The sequence below is a fragment of the Chlorocebus sabaeus genome, chromosome 8 (genome assembly GCF_047675955.1).
Source record: "Chlorocebus sabaeus isolate Y175 chromosome 8, mChlSab1.0.hap1, whole genome shotgun sequence".
NCBI lineage: Eukaryota > Metazoa > Chordata > Mammalia > Primates > Cercopithecidae > Chlorocebus > Chlorocebus sabaeus.
Genome location: NC_132911.1, coordinates 148,617,019 through 148,641,501, shown reverse-complemented (window position 1 = coordinate 148,641,501; position 24,483 = coordinate 148,617,019). Strand labels below are relative to the sequence as shown.

General features: G+C 48.6%; 1 protein-coding gene and 1 pseudogene across 10 annotated transcripts in view; both read left to right on the top strand.

Annotated features, from left to right (window-relative positions):
• ZNF16 (zinc finger protein 16) overlaps window positions 1-12,624 on the top strand; it is a 30,407-nt gene extending 17,783 nt beyond the window's left edge. For 5 of the 10 annotated variants that reach the window (XM_073018536.1, XM_073018540.1, XM_073018538.1 and 2 more), the window contains one exon: window positions 3,258-12,624. In XM_073018536.1, coding sequence (XP_072874637.1) covers window positions 3,258-5,110 — 1,853 coding nt within the window. In that variant the 3' untranslated portion in view covers window positions 5,111-12,624. The remainder of the gene's footprint in view (window positions 1-3,257) is intronic. The other 5 variants (XR_012093808.1, XR_012093806.1, XR_012093807.1 and 2 more) reach the window with 5 other exon arrangements.
• Window positions 12,625-19,165: 6,541 nt separating this feature from the next.
• LOC103237654 (thyroid receptor-interacting protein 6 pseudogene) lies at window positions 19,166-23,838 on the top strand (annotated as a pseudogene).
• The last annotated feature ends 645 nt before the right edge of the window (window positions 23,839-24,483 follow it).

The window sequence follows — 24,483 nt, the reverse complement described above, 5'->3', positions numbered from 1 at the left end:
TGGTTTGTCGCAGCCACGCACGGCGCCCATGCGGGTGTGGTTTGTCACAGCCTCACGTGCCTACACAGGCGTGGTTTATCCCAGCCATGCACAGCAGCCACACATAGCACCCACACAGGCATGGTTCATCACAGCCACGCACGGCACCCACACAGACATGGTTTATGACTCGGGTAATTATCCCACTCATCGTAAAAGCCTTTAATCGTAAAGATGTTTTCTCTTCACAAAAGGTATGTTTTGTTCTGGAAGGGCTCAGAGCCCTTGTCCTTTTCTCCAGTTGGGTGTCAAGAGTAAAGTGCAAGCAACTGTATTTGCTTTCAAATCTTTTTCTTCACCTTTAACCCCAAAGTTTACTGACTTTTTAAAAAGATTTTCTTTGGCCAGGCACGATGGCTCACAACTGTAATCCCAGCACTTTGGGACGCTAAGGCAGGCAGATCACCTGAGGTCAGGAGTTCAAGACCAGCCTCACCAACGTGCAGAAAACCCGTGTGTACTAAAAATACAAACAAATTTAGCTGGGCGTGGTGGTGTATCCCTGTAATTCCAGCTACATGGGAGGCTGAGGTTCAAGAATCACTTGAACCCAGGAGGCAGAGGTTGCAATGAGCTGAGATGGTGCCATTGCACTTCTGCCTGGGCTATAAGAGCCAAACTCTGTCTCACCAAAAAAAAAAAAATTTCTAAAAGGAAAATGAAATTTTTTTATTTTACATTTCCTTTCTGTAGAGGAACTCATTTTCCCCACAGTTCTTGTATTACAGAGAAGAATTACATTGAATTTAGTCAGCCCAAAGAGTGATCTCTCACCATTCTCACGTACAGAATTCACCTTTAGTTCCTGTCTCAATAAAAGACTTTGATCTATGTAAACAGTGGCTCAGGCTAGACAACCTGTTCCTCATAATCACCATCTCCTGTTCCACACCAGTGACATCTCAGCCAGAGGTCACCAAATCCAGCTAGTGGGCTGGTTTTTATGTCCTGCAAACTAAAAATGGTTTTGAGGTGTTTTTTAACCTCAGGAACAAGGAAGACCATATGACAGAGATCATAGAGCCGTAACACCTGACACAGCTCCTCTCTGACCCTTCACAGAAATACCTTCCTGACTCCTGTCTGTTGTTTCCACAGCCGCCTTCGTCCTTCCTTGGGTCACTTCTCCACACAGCCAGAAGAGGGCAAGGGTCTCCCAAGTCAGGGTCTTGGCAGGGGCGGAGGATAGCTGGACAGCGAGTCCCAGGACATCCCTGTCAGGGCTGAAGACTTCTGTCCAGACCTCACCTGTCCCAGCAGCCCCCATTCCTCATTGTTCCTGGGAGCCCAGCAGCATGTAGATGCCACGTTTCCCAGACACCCCCTGGAGCCACGGCTGGGGCTTCTGACATGGAGAGCTGAAGCTCGTGGGGGACATGGGGGAGCCCCTGCAGCCCATGTGGAGTGTATAACAGCAGGCCTGCCAAGGGACAGCAGGGTGGTAAAGAAAGGCACCCACATCTGTGTGCTGGCACGTAGGGCAGCTCTGTAGGAGAGGAGAGGCCTGATCCCAGACTCCAGGAAGCAGGGAGCTGCAAGCGCGTGTTCTGGCTGAAAGCGGCACAGCACGACGTGTCTGCACCTCAGGTGTCAGGTGACCCAACATGAAGTGTCACCAGGAGACACATGGGTGCAGTGGGCAGAGGGGCAAGTCCCAGGAGGGTCATGGTGAGGGCTGGGCCAAATTGGGTCTGCATTGACACCACAGCTCCTTGGGAACAGACAGTTCCAGACTGGAGGTGGAAATGGAATGCTGTTATGGCAGATTCTAGAAGTCCCAGACAGGGAGAGGCAGGGAGGGAGCAGGGTGGATGCCGCAGGGAGGGGCATCCTTCACACCCGCTCAGCACTGCGGACTACAGCCAGACCAGAGGTCCTCTACTTTGGGGGATGCAGCCCTGTGTCAGGGAGTGATCCAGGCTGTGGGTGACAGCCAGGGTGGGGGCGAGGAAAGTAGGTGGGGTGGTGGCATTTATGATCAGGGAAGGACTCTCTAGCGAGGCCTGTGCAAGGGAAGTGGGTAGCACGAGGGCCATGTGGAGCGTGCTCTGGGCAGAGCAGACCCAAAGGTGGACACATCTGCCCTGCTCAGAGAATAGCAGGAGCAGAGGTAGAGGTGGGGTCTAGGAGGGCCTGGGCCACACAGGCCCAGGAGGCACTGAGAGGAAGTTTGAGTGCATGATGGTGCTAGGTCTGATGTCACCAGGCTGTGGGCAGGAAGGGAGGTTGGGGGCCGGGGAAGCCGCTCAGCATCCAGGTGGCAGTGTGGCCTGGCTTGTCAGTTTGAATGAGAGACTCTCGACGTTTTCATTTGAGTAAGGGACCCGGGGACGTGAGGGTTTCTTTGTTCTGCAGGTATGAAGAGGGGAGAGGGAGATGCTGAAGCCTTTTCTGGCAGACACGGAGCTGTGTGTACATTTCTGTCTGCAGAACGATGATGCACATTGTTACTGGGCCAGAAGTCATCCAGCAAACACCAGTCAGAATTGCAGGTTTTCAGAGGTACAGGTGGCTTTGACAGGACACGGCAGTCTCTAAAGGGTCCTCTGTTGAACAGGATGGAATCTGACGTTCCACACAGGTCCCTGCCACACCGGAGTGGTTGAATGATGCCTCCATGCAACTCGACTTGCCAGGCTGTGAGAGCCAGCTGGGTTTCTTCTCTGTGTGCAATGGGGTCTCTCTCTAGTGTCTCCTAAGACCAAGCTCAGTGCCATTAGTGTGCACTGAGAGAACTGGAGATAGGCTGGTAAGGCTCACACCTGGCAGTGTGGAGAGAAAAAAGGGTAAAATATGTAACAGTGTGAGGAGTGGTGTGAGATGTTTTTCTGGTACAGGTGGGAGAGGTGAGAAGCACCTGGATTTGGGTTGCATTCCAAGGTAGAGCCGACAGGACTTGCCAGTGGTTTGGTGTGGGTGTTGAAGAAGAGAGGAGTCAAGGGGCACCCAGGATTTTGGCCTGAGCCAGAAGGCAGACTGCAGTAACGTTTGCTGAGATGTGGAGTCGCGGGGAGGGCAGGTCAGTGGTACTCATCTGCAGCCCCATGCAGCCTGGTCACCCAGCACTCCTCCCTGATGCCCTCTAATCTGGACTGTCACCCTGGAGGGTCCCCGCTCCCCTTGCCTCCTCCACAGTTAGTGGGTGCAGCTCTGGCTGTCTGCATTCCTGCTCCTGCTGCAGCACTGCCTTCCAAGTGATACTCTATGTGTTGTTTCAGATTGTGACACCAGGACTGAAGACAAGGAGTTTCTGTACAAGGAAGACATTCATGAAGATATGGAATCACAGGCAGGAATATCAGAAAACCGTGCTGGTGACGTTTCCCAGGTGCCCGAGCTTGGAGATCTGTGTGATGATGCATCAGAAGGAGACTGGGGAGTCTCTGAAGGCAGGAGGCTGCCACAGTCCCTCTCCCAGGAGGGGGACTTCACACCAGCGGCCCTGGGGCTCCTTAGGGACGCCTTAGAGGAGAAAGATCTGGCCTGTAATGGTTTTGACAGTTGCTTCAGTCTGAGCCCAAACCTGATGGCATGTCAGGAAATCCCTACAGAAGAGAGGCCACATCCGTATGACATGGATGGCCAAAGTTTCCAGGACTGCGTGGACCTAACTGGTCACGAGGGGGTTCCCACAGCTGAAAGTCCACTCATATGTAATGAGTGTGGGAAAACCTTCCAAGGAAATCCTGACCTTATTCAGCATCAAATATTCCACATTGGAGAGGCTTCCTTTATGTGCGATGGTTGTGGGAAAACCTTCAGCCAGAACTCAGTTCTTAAAAGCTGTCATCGATCTCATATGAATGAGAAAGCCTGCCAGTGCAGCGAATGTGGGAAAGCCTTCCGAGGGTGCTCAGACTTTTCTAGGCATCAGAGTCACCACAGCAGTGAGAGGCCTTATATGTGTAACGAATGTGGAAAAGCCTTCAGCCAGAACTCGAGCCTTAAAAAGCACCAAAAGTCTCATATGAGTGAGAAGCCCTATGAATGCAATGAATGTGGGAAGGCTTTTAGGCGGAGCTCAAACCTCATCCAACATCAAAGAATCCATTCTGGGGAGAAGCCGTATGTGTGCAGTGAGTGTGGGAAGGCCTTCAGGCGAAGTTCAAACCTCATCAAACACCACAGGACTCACACAGGAGAGAAGCCTTTTGAGTGTGGCGAGTGCGGGAAAGCCTTCAGCCAGAGCGCACACCTGAGGAAGCATCAGAGGGTCCACACTGGAGAGAAGCCTTACGAGTGTAATGATTGTGGCAAGCCCTTCAGTCGGGTCTCCAACCTCATTAAGCACCACAGGGTTCACACTGGAGAGAAGCCCTATAAGTGCAGCGACTGCGGGAAAGCATTCAGTCAGAGCTCCAGCCTTATTCAGCACCGGAGAATTCACACTGGAGAAAAGCCTCACGTGTGTACCGTGTGCGGAAAAGCCTTTAGTTACAGCTCAGTGCTCCGGAAGCACCAGATCATCCACACAGGAGAGAAGCCGTACAGATGCAGTGTCTGTGGGAAGGCCTTCAGCCACAGCTCAGCCCTCATTCAACACCAGGGTGTGCACACAGGTGACAAGCCTTATGAGTGCCACGAGTGTGGGAAGACCTTTGGTCGCAGCTCCAACCTCATCCTTCACCAGCGAGTCCACACTGGAGAGAAGCCCTATGAATGTACTGAATGTGGAAAAACCTTCAGCCAGAGCTCAACCCTCATTCAGCATCAGAGGATTCATAATGGGCTGAAGCCCCATGAGTGTAGCCAGTGTGGCAAAGCCTTCAACCGAAGCTCCAATCTCATTCACCACCAGAAAGTTCATACTGGGGAAAAACCCTACACCTGCGTTGAATGCGGTAAAGGCTTCAGCCAGAGCTCACACCTCATTCAGCATCAGATAATCCACACTGGCGAGCGCCCCTACAAATGCAGTGAGTGTGGGAAAGCCTTCAGCCAGCGTTCCGTCCTCATCCAGCACCAGAGGATCCACACTGGGGTGAAGCCCTACGACTGTGCTGCTTGTGGGAAAGCCTTCAGCCAGCGATCAAAGTTGATCAAACACCAGTTGATTCACACCAGGGAGTAGCTTGTTGGGCTGGCAGGAGTGAAATTGAGCATAGTTTCCTCTCCAACTCCTCTTTGGCCATTGTCTCAGCCTCTGCCACTTCCCAGACCGAAAGCCTGCACTCAGCTCACTGCCCCACATCCAGTGGCCACATAGCCTGGGACCCTCCTTTGAAATATCCTTTACGGGCTCCCTTCTCACTGCCACTGCTCTTGCCTCTTGTCATGTCTTGAGTTTGGGTTTGCTTTTACAGCTTGTGAACAGACTGCACGTTTGTTACAAGGGAGAAGATTATGGAGGCTACATATTCGTGAATAGAGTTTATTATTGTAATCAAAAGTTACCAAAAAAGTAAAGTGACATTTGGTTTGAGATAACCATAGTAGTTTTTTTGGTTGGTAATTCATTGTGTGGGGTGAATTCTTTGTCACTGGCTGTAATTGATATTTTAAGTAAGTCAAGTTTTCCAGGTCTGATTGCTTTGTCATCTTCCCCAGAAGTGGCACCTACTCATCACCAGTTCCCTGCCCTTCTTTGTCCCTCCTGTTCCAAAACTTGAACCCAAGGCTCCCCTGCCACCCCACTTTTCTTTATACAGATCTGCAATCTGAGGTCAGCTTTCTCCTCTCGCTGGTCTGCTGTGACTCAGGCCCCCATATCCTGTTCTGGGCTGCTGCACAGTTCCATGTGGCTGTTCCAGCTTCTGGCTTCTGGGCCACAGAGGAAGCTCTCTCCATGCACCTCATTTTCATGCCCAAGAGCTTGCAAGCTGTTTTTTCCACCTAGTAAGTGCCCTGCCTTGAGGACCCAGCTCACTCACCCCCATCCTTAGTTCTCAGAGCCGTGCTCCTGTTCCCTGAACAAGGAGAAAGCCCAGATGCTGAGCAGCCCCTACCTGCTAGCCAGTGGGTCTGAGGGTGTCAGGACACAGTTTCATGAAAAACCTAGCCCTGACCTGTCTTAGTAGATAAAAGTTTTGTTGGAACACGGCTGTGCCCATTTGTTTACAGAGAGCTGTGGCAGCTTCTGCACCACAGAATCGAGCACTGGTGGTGGATTCCATATGGTGCACAAAGCCAAAGTATTTCTTTCTGGTCCTTGGTAGGAAAGTTTGCACATCCTGCCTTGGGATGCTCCCTGTGACCTCAGTTGACTCTCAGGACTCAAGAGTTCTTGCAGGAGTTGAAATGTGTTTTGTGACCAAGGGACTAGTCTGTACTGTGGAGTGGCTGACTGTGTGCAGATGGGTGATTCCTGCACAGTTCCCACAGCCCCAGAACCTTCATCCTCCTTACCACTCCCCAACACACTGTACGCCCTCTGGAGAGATGCAAGACCTAAGTGTTGACCTGAGTTCTTACTGCAGTTAAGAGTTTTGTGAAGATTGAAATGGTATGTGTAAAGTATTTTATTTTATTATTTTTATTTTATTTTTTGAGACGGAGTTTTGCTATGTCACCCAGGCTGGAGTGCAGTGGCGCGATCTCAGCTCACTGCAACCTCCACCTCCTGGGTTCAAGCGATTCTCGTGCCTCAGCCTCCCAAGTAGCTGGGACTACAGGCACCCGCCACCACGCCCAGCTAATTTTTGTATTTATAGTAGAGACAGGATTTTACCATGTTGGCCAGGCTGGTCTCGATCGCTTGACCTCATGATCCACCTGCCTCAGCCTCCCAAAGTGCTGGGATTATAGGTGTGAGCCACCACGCCTGGCCATGTAAAGTATTTTAAACTGTACCTAGTCCTTGGCAATCTCTGCTCGGCATTACTAACATTAACTGAAAATTAGTATCTCACAGAAGCACTAAGAGAGCTGAAGAAATAGACTGGAGTCCAAGCTTCCGGGAAATAATCCAGAACCATCCCGTGGAACTCCCCTGACAAGGGAACTGCTGACTACTTAGGAACCCCACGGCTCTGCTGTGACGTAGGTGAGCATGCAGAAGTCTGGTTTTCCTATTTAACTCTGCCTTAAGAGTCTTGTGCGGACAGATCTGACCACCCAAACCAATTCTTGTTCTCCACAAGCAGCAAGGAGGCCAGGAAGTGTAGATGGTGGCTTCTGTGTTGGAAAGGTTGCAGGGAGCTTCTAAAACATGAGATTTTAGGAGATTTTGAATAGTCATAAATGCCCTTATATGTCCACTATAAGCTACATTTTTGTAGTTTTTAAATTGTGAAATAATTTCACACACAAAAGTATTACGAGCACCACAAAGAACACCCAAATATCTTCACTCAAATTCCCCAGTTAGCATTTTGCCACATTTGCTGTGTCATCATCATCATCTCCCTCACTGTGGATACACGTTTGTCCTGAGACTAAGTTGCAGATGTGATGCACCTCACCCCTAAATACATCAGCATGTGCTTCCTAAGAACAAGGATGTTCTCTTTCACGACCATAATATTTGTTGGAAAATGAATTGGGTTTTTCTGAGGCCGGGTCTTGCTCACCCAGGTTGGAGTGCAGTGGTGTAATCACAGCACACTGTAGCCTCAACCTCCTGGGTTCAAGCAGTCCTGTCACCGCAGCCTCCCAAATAGCTGGGACCACAGGTATGTGCCATCACCCCCGGCAGGTTACTTTTGTTTTTTGTAAAGATGGGGTCTTCCTGTGTTGCCCAGGCTCGTCTTGAACTCCTGGCCTCAAGTGATCCAGCCAAAGTGCTAGGATTATAGACGTGAGCCATTGTGCCTGGCCAGAAAGTGAGTGTTGGTGACATGCTCTAATCTATAAACCTTGTTAATGTTTTGCCAGTTGTCCTGGTAATGCCCTTTGTAGAATTTATTTATTTATTTATTTATTTTTGAGACAGAGTTTTCCTCTGGTTGCCCAGGCTGGAGTGCAATGGTGCAATCTTGGCTCACTGCAACCTCCGCCTCCTGAGTTCAAGTGATTCTCCTCTCTCAGCCTCCCAAGTGGCTGGGATTGCAGGCATGCACCACCACGTCCAGCTAATTTGTATTTTTATTAGTAGAGACAGAGTTTCTCCATGTTGGTCAGGCTGGTCTCAAACTCCTGACCTCAGGTGATCCACCCGCCTTGGTCTCCCAAAATGCTGGGATTATAGGCGTGAGCCACTGCACCTAGCCTATAGAAATTTAAAAATATATATATATATATATATTCCTGGCTGAGGACCCAGTCTGAGATCACCCATATGTAGTTGTCATGTCCTTCCATCTGGAGTACTTCTTTAGTCTCTTTTTTCTTTTTTTCAAACAGAGTCTTGCTCTGTTGCCCAGGCAGGAGTGCAGTGGCATGATCTCGGCTCACTGCAACCTCCACCTCTCAGGTTCAAGCAATTCTCATGCCTCAGCCTCCCAAGTAGCTGGGACTACAGGCACCCACTAATTTTTTTTTTTTTTTTTTTTTTTTTGGTGATTTTCAGTAGAGACAAGGTTTCACCAAGTTGTCCAGGCTGGTCTCAAACTCTGGACCTTAAGTGATCCTCCCACCTCAGCCTCCCAAATTGCTGGGACTACAGGCATGAGCTACTGCACCCAGCCAGTCTCTTGTCTTTCAAAGATAAATGTTGCCATCTTTGAAGAGCATGAGGCAGTTACTCTGTAGACTGTTCTTTACCTTGGGTTTGTCCAGTGTTTCCTGATGATTTTGCCAGGAACCACGGAAGAGATGTGTCCTTGGTGTGTCATATCAGGAGGTCCATGATCGGTTTTGTGGTCCCTTTCACGTGATGTGATCTTTATCACTTGGTTAAGACTGTGACTTCCAGGCTTCCCCATGGTAAAGGCCCAGCTGTGGAATAAGTTCTTTTCCCAGGAGTCTGGTACCTTTCTGTGGAGAATAGTTTTTAGAAAACAAGATCTGGGTGTTAGGTGTGCTCACTGTCATGAGGGTGTCACTGCTTCTGGGGCTTCTCAGCAGAGAGCTAGGAAATAAATGTGTGTGTTTCTATGTAAACACACCATCTTGTATCAATTTCAATAGCCATCAATGTATTTAAAACCATGAATTTATTCCAGTGCCACGAATTCCAGTCCAGTACCACAGGGTTCAGTCTAGCCTTCCTTCTCTCCATACTTGTAGCCCCCAACACCCCCTTTTTTTAAAACAAAAATATGATCCCTATTATTCTCAGTATTTTTACACAGTAGATTTTCTCAATCTTGGAATATACTAAAAGTAATTTTTGAATTGCTAATCCGTAACCACTGTGTAACAACAAACTGTTGATGGTCCAATATCTGTCTACTGGCTTTTGCACTTTGATTTGAGGCTCTGTAGTCAAAATACTTCATAAAAAAGATACTTGAGTCTTTGTTTTGTCTTGGTTTTTTTCTCCTTCATGGTGGCTATGTTATTCACATGTAACAATTCATTGTATTTGTTTCTGTTGTGTTCCGTATTAGTGGTTTCCCTCAACCTTGTTGATTTTCTTTTTTTATAGGTAAGTGAGCTCCCTTTTTAAGCCATGAAATTCTTCAGAGGGACATTAGGAAAAGAACGACATGAATAAATACTGAAGTCTATCTTGTTTGTCCATAGACTCAATATCATGAAGATGAAAATTTTCCTAAATTGATCTGCGAATTCAGTGCATCCCCAGTCAAAATCCAGACAGGAAGCGTTTGGGAACTAGTCCACATTATCTCAGTTCACCCAGAAAAGACACATGTAAGTAGCAGGTGTCTTCATGTTTGTTTGGTAGCAAATAAAGACATCCACTGGACTAGCATAAGTTAGAAGGGCATTTCTTGTCATGGGGAACAGGAGGTGAGTGCCGTCAGGAACAGCTGCAAGCTCTTTGTTCCTCCGCGTCCATTTCATTCTTTTCTCTTTAGGTGTGGCAAGGAAATGGCTGCCTCACAGTCTGCTCCCCAGTTCACTTGTCCTCACACGTCTGGGGACAGAACCAGTCTGTGAAAGTTGCTGTGTCCTCAGCTCATGGTCTCTAGGAGAAAGTCTGACAGGGCCAGCCTCAGGCGGGTAACCCAGTTCAGTCACCTCTAGGACGGCAGGGTGTGGGTCTCGGCCCGCAGGCCAGTGCCAGTGGGTGGAAATCAAGATTTCTCTTTTGGGCATGTTAAGCTTGAGGTGTCCGTGAGATACAAGAGAAGTTGAGATCTCAGTTAACTATTAATCTGGAGCTTAAAGACAGATTTGGGATGGAAATGTGAATTTGGGGGTCATTAGCATTTTTCTTAAATGAGATATGCATCTTTGGGAAAGCATGAGTTACCCTGGGAAAATCATTAGAAAGAGGACTCGGGACAGGGGCCTAACATTCCCCAGCTTTGAACATTCCGGTGGATAAGAAAAGCAACAAAGGCGCCTGAAGGGAAGAGACAGAGCTGACCAGGAGAGGAGCCGTCGCATCAGACACAGGAGGAGGAAGTTGAGACTTGGCTTCAGGGAAAGGGCTGGTGGTCCTGCCAGGGCCCATCTCGATGTGACAGAGGGACAGAGGCTCGGTGGCGTGCGAGGGTGACAGAGGGACAGAGGCTGGGTGGCGTGTGAGGGTGACTGGAAGGTCTGCACAGTCAAGGAGAGCAAAGGTGGGGGCTGGTGGAGCTGAGAGGGAGGGAGAAGGAACAAAGATCCCCTAGAGGTCAAGGGGTTAGTCTTGGATAGACAGATACCTCCTGTATTTCCAAGAAGAAAGAAGAAAAATGGGGCAAATGTACTCAGTTTGTAGGTTTCATGGGATGGTTTCAAGGATGCAGGAGGCAAAGACCTCAATTGCAAATGGGGAGGGAGAGGTTGTGAGAAATTTGAAGAGAGAAGAAAGTGTGGAAGTGTCGACTTGAGATTGGGAAGGTCAGTCCCACAGGCCTCAGCCTGTGCTCACCTCAGAGGCCGGCACCCCACCCACAGGGACTGTTGACTGCACACACTCCCCTGACCCCAGGTCTCACCATCACCTCCACCACAGCGCTTTTTCCCAAGGCAACACCCAGAATTTCAACAGCAGCATGGCCCTGTTACCCTCCTAACTGGCCTGCCCAGTCTTTCAACATCATGCTGGCCAATCTGCTGACATGTGCCTCCTCAGTCAGGCTCCTCTCTGGCCTCATGTTTCTCCCTTTCTAGCCTGGATTTGGTTACTCATTGTTCCAGTAAATACTTGTTGAATGCTTTCTATCTGCCAGGCATGAGGTGCCAAGGTGCAAGGATACAACAGGAACAAGAGAGGCATAAGTGCCTGCCTTGTAGAGTTTACGTGCCAGTGGGAAGAGAAAATGACCTAATGGTGATGATTGCTGGAAAACAGCACAAAAGCAGGGGGGCGTCGAGGTCTGTGTGGGGTGATGATTGCTGGAAAGCAGCATGAAAATGGAGGGATCGGGGCCCATGTGGGGTCCAGGAGGGGTTTGGTTTTAAATGGGGAAGGTCTCACTGAGATGACATTTGAGCAGTGACTCAAAGCACATGAGAGAGTTTCAGATGAAAATAAAAGGATATTCAAGTATCAGGCAGAGAGAATAGTTAATGGGACACCAGGCCTGAGACCTGGAGTGTTGCAGGGCAGCATGGCTAGGAGTGGAGTGAGCAAGGGAGAGAGGTGCTGGGGTGTGTCATGAAGGTCTGTGGCCATGACCAAGATTTTGGCTTTTACTCTGTGTGAGAAGGGGAGATCCTGGAGGGTTCTGAGCAGAGGAGGATGACCTTACTTGCATCTGAATATGATCACTGCTGTGTGGAGAAGACTCTGCATTCCTGACTGTGTCTGCTCCCTTCTGACTCCATTTGTTCCTGCAAGTCCACCCTTCCCCTCACCTCAGTGCCATTGGGAGACGGCCACCAGGAGACCCACTGCAGCTGAGGCACAGGGTAGGCCACACTGATGGATGCAGTGGACTGTGCAGGGGCCACAGGAAGGAGCTGCCTAGGACAAGTAAATGACCAGCTCCTCCTGGTCCCTGGTGCTGCCCAGCGTCCAGCCAGACTTGACATGTGTTGGGGTACTTCATCCGAAGCCTAGGGAATTTTAATTTCATTACGTCGTCATGTTTCCAAAGAGAAAGAGTCTTGAAATTTCTGTCAACCACAATTTGTTTCTTTCTTTTGACCTTGGTGATGTCATCGGAAATGTGTTTCTCAGGGAACAAATACCAAGTCCATATGATGGAGAAAGCCTAGGCCATATATTTACTGACTCCATGAGCCTGAGAGGCCTCTGTTCAGTGGGGGCTGGGGCATGTGGAAGATGATAGGAAAGCCCTCTTTTTTTTTGAGATGGAGTCTCGCTCTGTTGCCCAGGCTGGAGTGCAGTGGCCGGATCTCAGCTCACTGCAAGCTCTGCCTCCCGGGTTCACGCCATTCTCCTGCCTCAGCCTCCCGAGAAGCTGATATTACAGGCACCCGCCACCACACCTGGCTAATTTTTTGCATTTTTAGTAGAGACAGGGTTTCACTGTGTTAGGCAGGATGGTCTTGATCTCCTGACCTCGTGATCCACCCACCTCAGCCTCCCAAAGTGCTGGGATTACAGGCGTGAGCGCCTGGCTTTTCTTTAAAAAAAAAAAAAAAAAAAAAGTCTTAGTAGACTAATTATGTTTCTCAAAAGACCCTTAATTATTTAGATAAGTACTTAATATCATAATTACCAAAAACTGGGCCTTCACAATCGCAAAACAGAAATTGGAGATAGGAGAAGAGAAACGAAAAAGGAGGGGAGGGTGGAGGGAAAAGACACTCATTCTGTCTGCTGGGATTGGCAGTCTCAGTACTGACCCCCAAACTTCCGCCGTGAAAGGTCCATGCCTTTCTCCCAGCAGCGGCCGTGTGGCCCCTGCCACACACTCATTGCCCTAGCTGCTGCATAGGACTCCGAATGGTATTTGTAAAAGGGCTTGAAACTGCCCCTATAAACTTTATCAAATTAATCAGGGAAGAAGAGGGGAGAAATGAAAGTAAACGAAGCTTGCAGCACATTCAGCGTTCATCATTCGGTCAGCCTTCCCCCTGACGTGCTTCCATGTAGGCGTCTGTGCCTGTGTCCTGGAGTCACATAGACCCTAGATTACAGTTCCCTTCAACTGGTCTATAGATAACAAGTTGAACGTTATGAAATGTGAAGTTTTCCCTTTGAGATACGCCTTCAGGTCCTGCATACCTCAGACTACTGACTGAGCTGGTCCGAAGAACCCCACGAGGAGCTGACCACACCAAAGAATGCAGTTTCCACATCCTGGTGATGTCATCCCCTCAATTTTCCAGCCCCTCACCCTCCATGATCCCCTTAAAAGCCCCAGATGGATTTGAGGGTCTCCTCCCATCTCCTCACTTGGTGCCCTGCAATAATTAAACTCTCGGCTGCATCCCTGCTGTCTCAGTGTCATTGGCCTTTACTGTGCAGCCAGCATACAAACCTGTTGGTCCTGTAACAGGCTTACATCAGTGAACAAGTGAGAACTGGTGCCCACCGCCACCCCTGCCCACTCTGGTGCTGCCTCAACTGTCCTGTGATCCCTTCTCACCTCATGCGGGGGCTGGGGCCCACCAAGGACTGCAGCACTGAGGTGGTGACATCACATGCTGCACAGAAGCCCCTGAGAGGGTTGCGGTCCAGATTTCAAATGTGGCTTGCCCACTTTACATTTTTTTAATTTTAAAATCAACGTAATTCTAGAAAATGCAAATTTGAAAAAGGGAGAATATGTGTCACACATAATTCCAGCACTGAACACATTCCCTTAACACCACTTCCAAAGCCGAGACTTAGTGTCTATTAAGCTCTCTCTAGGACTATTTTTGGCAGGAGCATGAAAGAATCCTTAGAGGCCGGGCGCGGTGGCTCAAGCCTGTAATCCCAGCACTTTGGGAGGCCGAGACGGGCGGATCACGAGGTCAGGAGATCGAGACCATCCTGGCTAACCCGGTGAAACCCCGTCTCTACTAAAAAAATACAAAAAAAACTAGCCGGGCGAGGTGGCGGGCGCCTGTAGTCCCAGCTACTCCGGAGGCTGGGGCAGGAGAATGGCATGAACCCGGGAGGCGGAGCTTGCAGTGAGCTGAGATCCGGCCACTGCACTCCAGCCTGGGCGACAGAGCGAGACTCCGCCTCAAAAAAAAAAAAAAAAGAATCCTTAGCAAGTTAGATGGACAGAAAAATAATGTAAGCAAGGAGGAAGGATTACACATTGTATCCAGAGGTATACCCTTTACACTGTAGGAAGATAGCCTGTTGCACGGCAAGAGTGGTGTCATCTTCAGGCAAAATTGTCATAATGGCCAATGGTTGACTCCTGCACCAAGGTCTGTACCCAATGCCTGTAGCATAGATAAACCCTCATAAAGATGCTCACCTAACTTCTCCAGCAGTCATGAATTTTGCAAGAAAGTCTGAGATGTGACGGCTGCACATGTTTTACCAGAAAAGCTTGCTCTATAAACAGTACTTTCTGGAGGACAGGTGTGGGGATCGAAACATCGCTTCTGTTTGCAAATTCCTATTAAATGTTTATTTTCTGAGGAACTGGATTTGTCAGCCTCTTTCTTCAGCCTCTCAGCTTTTGAGGGTAGGTTTGCGTGAACCTGCTCACCATGGAATGTGGCAGTCCCAGCCGAGAGACCCAGGGATGGGTGGGGAAACCCAGAGTGGCAGTCACTTCCATGTGCAGTTGCTGCGGCTCACTTTTTAGACACTTGTGGACAACCTCGTGAGTGTGGGGACTCCCTGAAAATGCTGGCGGCTTTAGAGGGATTGGGAATGGAGAGCCGTCTGTCACACTGGTAAGGAAGGGTGGCGAGCAACACTGCAGTGTGATGGCCACTTCTGTGGGCTGCCCATTTGGTGAAGAACCCAGCTAGCAGCAGAAGTTGATGTAAAATGGCTTGAGGAGGAATTGTCATTAGAGAAAAGATCTTTTTAAAGGCGCTCTGTGGTCAGAAGTCAGCTTAATTAAAAGCAGATATTCAGGCATTTATATATTTTGCAGTGGGGGGAAGACCTTTCTGCTTTTTTCTATTTTAGACCCTGTTTCTGGGAATGTTTTTTTCAGTCAACTAAAACACCCTCCACCCTTTTTTATATTATGTTTGGCCCCTCTGGTTTGATGGCATGACTTTTGCCTTCTGGAAAGCTTAAGAGCTCCTTAATTTGGCTCCTCCAAAACTTGTTCTTCCATTTCCTTCCACTTCTGCTGCTTCTTCCCGTTGCCATCTTTGATACCACATGCAGAAATCTAGAGACTTAGCAGCCCTGAGACCCCCTGAAGAACACAAAAAGGCAACATACATCCCCTTTTGGGAGTCTTCTGCGTTCCTTGTAGAGTCCTGAGTCATGAGAAGGTTTCTCTCAAGTGTGAAGTTCTGCTGTCTTTGGCATTGAGTTCCTGATCCCTCTAGCTTGGGGGATACCAGGAATTATTTTGTACTATGAGAGAACAGGACCTTTGGGTATATAGTGGTTGACAAGTCCCTGATGAGGGCTGCAGTTTTGGAGATGGCTGACGGAGTTTGCCATGAGTGGTTATTACTGTAGGGAACCACTCATTTCTTTATGTGTTTAGATAAGAAGAACATGGTTTGGACACCTGGAAGCCATAGAAACACTCGCCACTGAGAGACAAGCCTCCTGTGGGGGATGGGCTGATTGGTGATAGGCCACTCAGCCTCAGGGGAATGTCTTTGCTGGGAGGTGCACTGTGGAAGCATCACTGTGTCCCGTCCCGTGGAATTGCCCCCTTTTTGGGGACCCAGGATTCTGTGTAAAATGGAATCCTTGATTTTGGGAGATCTAAATGTTGCACCTGCTTTTCACATATATATGTATGTATTAGAGCCAGGAAACTGCAAGTGCCTTCTTGGCCCTATTAGTTAATGGGCTCCACCCTGAGCTCAGTGGTCCAGTTGGAAAGTGGAGGCTCAATTTGAAGCTACCTATGTAAATGAAATTAGTTTCCTGCCGGGCGCGGTGGCTCACGCCTGTAATCCTAGCACTTTGGGAGGCCAAGGCGGGCAGATCATGAGGTCAGGAGATCGAGACCATCCTGGCTAACATGGTGAAACCCCATCTCTACTAAAAATACAAAAAATTAGCTGGGTGTTGTGGCGGGTTCCTGTAATAGCAGCTACTTGGGAGGCTGAGGCAGGAGAATGGTGTGAACTCTGGAGGCAGAGCTTACAGTGAGCTGAGATCATGCCACCACACTCCAGCCTGGACGACAGAGTGAGACTCCATCTCAAAAAAAAAAAAAAAAAAGTTTCCTTATAAAATGCTATGGTGAATTCCTATGATTTTGTGTTACCTTGGCATCCATGGCATCCATTTTTTACTGTCCTATAACACACTCAGACTCCTTTTTAAAAACCTTAGGCTGGGCGCAGTGGCTCATGCCTGTAATCCGAGCACTTTGAGAGGCTAAGGCGGGCAGATCACAAGGTCAGGAGTTCAAGACCAGCTTGGCCAATATAGTGAAACCCTGTCTCTACTAAAAATACAAAAATTAGCCAAGCATGGTGGTGGGTACCTGTAACCCCAGCTACTTGGGAGTCTGAGGCAGGAGAATCGCTTGAACCCAGGAGGCAGAGGTTGCAGAGGGCTGAGATCGTGCCACTGTACTCCAGCCTGGGCGACAGATCGAGACGTCTCCAACAACAACAAAAAGTTCCTCCCTGGCTTGGCACGGTGGCTCACCCCTGTAATCCAAGCACTTTGGGAGGACAAGGCAGGCGGATCGCCTGAGGTCAGGAGTTCGAGACCAGCCTGGCCAGCATGGTGAAACCCCATCTCTACTAAAAATACAAAAATTAGCTGGGCCTGATGGTAGGCGCCTGTAATCCCAGCTACTCAGGAAGTTGAGGCAGGAGAATTGCTTGAACCCGGGAGGTGGAGTTTGCAGTGAGCCAAGATCCCGCTATTGCACTCGAGCCTGGGCAACAGAGCAAGACTCCGTCTCAAAAAAAAAAAAAAAAAAAAAAAAGCTTAAATTCTTGCTCTGTGCTTTGAGATGTAAATTTGTTATCCTTTTTTCCTCTAAAACTCAGTAAGGTCTTTGGTCGTGTGGGACAGATTAACTTGTTTCATTTGCAAAGTTTGAATCCAACTGTTGTTTTAAACTAGTGAGTTTTACCTATCTCGTTGCTAAAATTTTAAAATCAAAGTTATAAAATCTTTGTATTTTATTTGTGTGTGTGTGTGGTGTCTACATGGTACCAAATTGATTTATAAATAAGTGCTCATAAGTTAATAAGCCCAAATATTTTTCAGGTTCATGTGACTTTAGTAATCTTTGGTAAATAAAACTAGATTTTAAATTGGTGAGATAGGAATGTCTTCAGGATTGTCAGTATTAATTTAGACACGTTCTCCTTGGTCTACTAGTCAGACAGGTTTAGAATATCTCTGCTAGATGTTTTAAGGTCATAAAACTGTTGATTCTGTGATATTTTTGATACTTGTTTAACTTGTCTGTGAGCTTAGGTCTTAGACCCATTCAATTATGGGCTCTAAACAAATGGCCATGGTGAGACCTGGTGACGTGTGGAGTTCTCTTTGCCCCAGCTGTGCCTCCTGACTATGCTGGGAGGTGCAGACATATCTTCACATCTGTCCTCTGTGATGAGCTCTCTACTTGTAAATTCAGGACCCAGATGGGCCATGCTCTTCATACTCATCCCTGGGTGCCATGTGGGTATTCCCCAGAATGTCTGGGGAAGACATTAGGATGGTACTTGTGTCATAGTTTCAAAATTATTTTCAGTAATTTTAAATCGTAAAGTCACATTTTGCCCAGCACTTTGGGAGGCCGAGGCAGGTAGATACTTGAGGTCAGGAGTTTGAGATCAGCCTGGCTAACAGGGCAAAACCCTGTCTCTACTAAAACTACAAAAATTATCTGGGCGTGGTGGCACACGCCTGTAGTCCCAGCCTCTCGGGAGGCTGAGGCAGGAGTATTGCTTGAACCCAGGTGGCGGAGGTTGCAGTGAGCAGAGGTCATGCCACTACACTCCAGCCTGGGTGACAGAGCGAGACTCTGTCTCAAAAAATAGTAATAATAAAACATCAGGATGTGGTTTGCTTTTTTCTTTTCCTTTTTTTTATTTTAGTTTGAGATGGAGTCTTGCTCTGTTGCCCAGGCTGGAGTGCAGTGGCGCCATCTTGGCTCACTGCAAGCTCCACCTCCTGGGTTCACTCCATTCTCCTGCCTCAGCCTCCCGAGTAGCTGGGACTACAAGTGCGCACCACCACACCCGGCTAATTTTTTTTTTTTTTTGTATTGTATTTTTTTTTAAGTAGAGACAGGGTTTCATCGTGTTAGCCAGGATGGTCTCGATCTCCTGACCTCATGATCTGCCTGCCTCAGCCTCCCAAAGTGCTGGGATTATAGGCATGAGCCACCGCGCCTGACCGGTTTTTTTTTTTTTTTCCTTTTGTTTTGTTTTCTGGAGACAAAGTCTGGCTCTGTCACCCAGGCTGGAGTACAATGGTGTGATCATAGCTCACTGCAGCCTCAAACTCCTGGGCTCCAGTTATCCTCCTACCTTAGCCTACCATGTAGCTAGGACTGTAGGGGTGTGCCACCACACCCAACTACCTTTATTTTTAAGTTTTTTATTTTTATAGAGACAAGGTTTCACCATCTTGCCTAGTGTCATCTTGAACTCCTGGGCTCGAGCAGTCCTCCTGCCTCGGCCTCCCAAAGTACTGGGATTACAGGCATAAGCCACCACACTCAGTGGTTTTTGCTAAAGAAAAAATAATTTTCTCTAGTTTAGAGGTTATTTACAGGTTGTTTCAAAATGAAAGAAAAATCATATAAGTCTAAATGGATCTAAAAGTTGGGAAAGAGAAAAAAGTAGAAAAATGTGTAAGAAGTCATAAATGGGCTATGGAAATCTTGTGTAGTCAAAAGCTGAGAATGGATGGATTAGTTTATAAGGTTGTATTAAAATTAGCCTTAGTATTGATAATGGATTAATACAAAAATAAAATTTGGTTTTCTCTTTTGAACAATAATTTCATGTATAATAATATTAATAACACAAAAATATTTTTATTCACCTTTTGAGTAAACTCCAAAAAAAAACAAGGAGAGGAGAGATAGATTCTGTCTCATGCTGTCTTTCTTAGGTCTTTTAATTGTTCCAAAAACTGAGTCTCCTCTCTATCATTTTTTATTATTTTAATTTATTTAGTTTTTCTTCTGTCTATCAAAGTGTAGAGGTTTTTGCTTTCTAAAATCTTTGAATTACCACTTCGGCTAAATGAATGACTATTATCTTACAGTGAACTGTCATCCTATGTTGATCAAGTGTTTTAAACCTTTCTCATTTTAATATCAGGTGTTTTAAACCTTTGATATTTGACACACTTCCCAAAATCACATTTCAAATTCTAAAATTAAGTTTTTTTGACCTGAACTAACTTGGACATAACAATTAGGGCCCCTGGTGGCCAGGCACGGTGGCTCATGCCTGTAATCCCAACACTTTGAGAGGCCAAGTGGGCAGAACACTTGAATCCAGGAGTTCAAGACCAGCCTGGACAACATGGTGAAACCCCATCTCTGCAAAATATACAAAAATTAGCCGGGCATGGCAGAAAAAGTTTTCTTTTCTGGAGTCCCAAACGAGGTACAGGACGAAGAGGGGTTGAAGGCCAGAGGCCCAGGGCTTCAAGACCGCTGTCTGGAGTTGCCTGTTCCAGGCCATGTCAGGGCCCACCTGACTGCCCCTGAAGAGCCAGAGCCCACCAGAGCCCCTCAGGGGACAGCGATCCCCCGAGGCACCCCGGGGCCACCACCGGGCCACGGAGCAGCACTCCAGCCCCACTCCAGAGTCATTTTTTGTCCTCCCATCTGAGCAGTGTTACCAGGCCCCAGGGGGACCGGAGGATCAGGGCTGGCCTGGGTGCGGTCCCATGGAGTACTCCAGCGCACTCAGGGGCTCCCTGCAGACAGGGGGGGCCTTCGCCCCGGAAGCCTGGACGCTGAGATAGACTTGCTGAGCAGCACGCTGGCCAAGCTGAAGGGGGTCGGGGTCATGCGCCCCTGCCAGCAGACCGACAGGCAGAGGAGCCCCTGCCACCTCCTGCCTCCGGCACGGGCTCTCTGAAGCCGAACCCAGCCTCGCGCTCCCCGCGTCTCCCTATGGGGGCCCCACTGCAGCCTCTTATGCTGCCGCCAGCGCCCCGGCCGGCCTTCCCAGTGCAAGCGAAGGTGGCACAGTCAGTGAGGGGCTGCGGCCCACCCAGGCGGGGAACCTTTCAGGCCTTTGGGCCTCTCCCGGGCCCCCACTTTCCTGTCCCAGGCCAAGGTGAAGTCTGGGGGCCTGGCTATAGGATCCAGAGAGAGCCAGGGCCAGGGGCCAAAGAGGAAGCTGTGGGGGTCTCTGGCCCCGCAGGAGAAGGAAGAGGACGCGAGCACGGGCCCCAGGTGCCCCTGAGCCACCTCCGGAGGATGAGCTTGTCAGGCTGTCGAAGAAGCAGGTGCGCGACATGAACCACCCGCCCAGCCGGGAGTACTTTGGCCAGTGTGGTGGCTGCGGAGATGTGGTCAGGGATGGGGCTGGGGTTGTGGCCCTCGATCGCATCTTTCATGTGGGCTGTTTTGTGTGTTCTACATGCCGGGCCCAGCTTCGGGGCCAGCATTTCTACGCCGTGGAGAGAGGGCGTGTTGCCAGGGCTGCTACGTGGCCACCCTGGAGAAATGTGCCATGTGCTCCCAGCCCACCCTGGACCAGATCCTGCGGGCTATGGGGAAGGACTACCACCCCAGCTGCTTCACCTGCCTGGTGTGTCACCGCGGCCTCCACGGCACCCCCTTCACAGTGGACACTACCAGCCAGATCCACTACATTGAGGACTTTCACAGGAAGTTTGCCCCAAGATACTGAGTGTGCGGTGGGGCCATAATGCCTGAGCCAGATCAGGAGGAGACTGAGAATTGTTGCTCTGGATCGAAGTTTTCACATTGGCTGTTACAAGTGCGAGGAGTGTGGGCCACTGCTCTCCTCTGAGGGCGAGTGTCAGGGCTGCTACCCACTGGATGGACACATCCTGTGCAAGGCCTGCAGCTCCTGGTGCATCCAGGAGCTCTCAACCACCTTCACCACTGACTGCTGAGTCTTCCTAGAAGTACCTGCTGGGTTCTTAGTTCCAGTTCCCATCCTTCAATCGATCACCCTCCCTGACATCCACCTGTATGACTTCCTCACCAAATGCTGTCTCCTCTTTCTCCAATCAAGAAATAATAATCCCTTGAGTTTACAAAACAAAACAAACAAACAAATCAGCCGAGCATGGTGGCTCACGCCTGAGCCTGGGAGACAGAGGTTGCAGTGAGCTGAGATCGTACCACTGCACTGTGGCCTAGGTGACAGAGCAAGACCATGTCTCAACAAAAAACAAAAACAACTTGCCACATTGTGTCCAGGCACAGTGGCTCATGCCTGCAATCCCAGCACTTTGGGAGGCCAAGGTGGGAGGATCACTCACAGAGTTCAAGATCAACCTGAGTAATATAGCAAGACCCTGTCTCTAGAAAAAAATTAATTAATTCATTTTGAAAAAACAATTAGGCCGGGTGCAATGGCTCACTCCTGTAATCCTAGAACTTTGGGAGGCCAAAGCAGGCGGATTGCCTGAGCTCATGAGTTCAAGTCCAGCCTAGGCAACATGGTGAAACACCATCTCTACTAAAATACAAAAAATTAGCTGGGCGTGGCAGCATGCACCTGTAGTCCCAGCTACTCAGGAGGCTGAGGTAGGAGAATTGCTTGAACCCGGGAGGTGGAGGTTGCAGTGAGCCGAGATCGTGCCACTGCACTCCAGCCTGGGTGACACAGCGAGACTCCATCTCCAAAAAAAAAAAAAAAAATTAGGGTTCCTGAAAGGCCAAGAGAGACATATTAGGCTAATTTGGTACATTACAATTATATAGGAACCACTGTCAAATAAGTAATGGTGTCTAGGCCAGGCACGGTGGCTCACGCCTGTAATCCTAGCACTTCGGGAGGCTGAGGTGGGCGAATCACCTGAGGTCAGGAGTTTGAGACCAGCCTTGCTAACATGGTGAAACCCCATCTCTACTAAAAATACAAAAATTAGCCAGGTGTGGTGGCACATGCCTGTTTTAAGTTTCTTCATGATGTTTTTAGTTGGCTCATTAATGGAATAAGTTCTTTTTTTTCCATTTTGGCATACAAATTCTGTCTCTGTCTTTTTTAAAAAAGAAACAGGATGTTACTCTGTTGTTCAGGCTGGGGTGCAATGGCACAATCACAGCTCGCTACAGCCTTGACCTCCCAGACTCAAGTGATCCTCCTATCTCAGCCCCCACAGTAGATGGGACCACAGGTGTATGCCACCATGCCCAACTAATTTGTGTGTGTGTGTGTACAGAGTCTTATTATGTTGCCAAAGCTGGTCTCAAACTCCTCAAGCATTCCTCCTGCTTTGGCCTCTCAAAATGCTAGGATTACAAGTGTGAGCCAACACACACAGCCCAGATTCTCTTTTTGATTGTAATCCTTCTGCACATTATATTTCTACTATTCAAATTATTGTTACATATCTCTCATTTTACTTCTTCTGAGAAAACAAAAATGGTATTTGTATTAGTCTGTTCTCACACTGCTGATAAAGACATATCCAAGACTGGGCAATTTATAAAAGAAAGAGGTTTAATGGACATACAGTTCCACATGGCTGGGGAGGCCTCACAATCGTGGCAGAAGGCAAGGAGGAGCAAGTCACATCTTACATAGATGGCAGCAGGCAAAAAGAGCTTGAGCAGGCAAACTCCCATTTTTAAAACCATCGGATCTCACTAGACTCATTCACTATCACAAGACCAGCACAGGAAAGATGCACCCCCATAATTCAACCCCCACCAGGCTGCTCCCATGATGTGGGAATTGTGGGAGCTACAATGCCCATGAGATTTGGGTGGGGACACAGCCATTCAAAATGAGATTTGGGTGGGGACACAGCCCGACCATATCCCTATTGCAAAGACTAGAGATGGTTCAACAAAGCTGGCAAATCTCCGTAATTTGGAATCCTGCTGGGCCCAGTCTGTTTTCCGTCAGCAATGCTCTGCTGCTAAAGCTATATATCAAGCACTCTCCCTCTGTGCCCAGGGACTCCTCCAGAAGAGGAGGGCACTTGAAATCAGAAGGGTGGGTTTCACAGAGTGGAATGTAGGAAAATAGCCTGTTGCCTGGCAAGAATGATGCCCTCTTGAGGCAAAGCCACTGTGATGAGCAGTGGTTGACTCCAGCATACGAAAGGGTCTTGTGGCAAGGTCTTTACACAATGCCTATGGCATAGATAACCCCTCATAAGGATGCTTATCTAACCTCCCCATTGGTCACAAGTTTTGCAGGAAAGTCTGAGACATAACCAGCTGCACATGTTTTACAAAAAAAGCTTGCTACTTTTTGGAGGGCAGGTGCAGGGATCCATTATCTCAAAGCTGCCTAAGACATGACTTCTGTTTCTAAGTCCCTGTTGAATGTTTTCTTCTGGGAAATGACTTATCAGCCTCTTTGACCTTTCATCTCCCTCTGCCTTTGGCAGTAGATTTGCATAGACCTGCTCACTGCAAAACATACTTCTCACATGGTATAATGACCAATCTGGGGCCATTTTTTGATGTTTGATTATTGTCAGTGTTTAAGTCTCACCCTCTTTCCTTTGTGCTCACACCTGGGGAAACCGGTAAGAAAGCCTTCTTTAGTGTCACCCTTCTTGGTGACACCAGAAGATTCGAACCACACAAGCCCCTGCCTGCATGTGGGGACTCTCCCATCAGTCCCACCCCAACCACAATAAAAACCCAGTCCAGCCTCCTTTCCTTGCTGTCTCAAGTCATTTTGGACCTGCCTGGGAAGCCTCGCTGCTGCCCTCAATTATGTATAAAATAAACCTTTTCACACCCCCCTTGGGGTGTATGTGTTTGTGTAACATCATCAGTCTCAAAATTGTGGGTGGGTCATCTAAGTCTGCAGGTAACCATACAGTCGGCACTGTCAGCAGATGTCTGGGTGATGACCGTCCCACCCAGTGGTATGTCTTCCATTGCCTCAGCATATTCATTCACCAGCTCTCTGCTGGCTGACCAGCATGTGCTCTGAGCTGTGCTGCTTTGTGCGTCGTCGTTGAGTCCAACAGAACCCTCCAAAAAAAAGCTCCAGGGTCTGGGGGGAAAATTGGGCCTTTACTGGGCAAATTTCAGCTGGACCACCCGCTTGAGGCTTGAGGGGCAAGAATCACAGTCACCACTGGCCCCTGTCGTGTGTGGGGAGGGGTGGGGAGCACCCTGGCTCCCAGATATCCCATGTGGCTTCTTCTATGTGCAGAGTTTTCTCTCCCCATGGGCTAAGCCCTGAGCATTTCCAAAAGTCAGAACATCAACTGTGGAGACTGCTCCCCTATGGAAATTTGATACAATCAAATGATGGGTTAAGGATAAATGT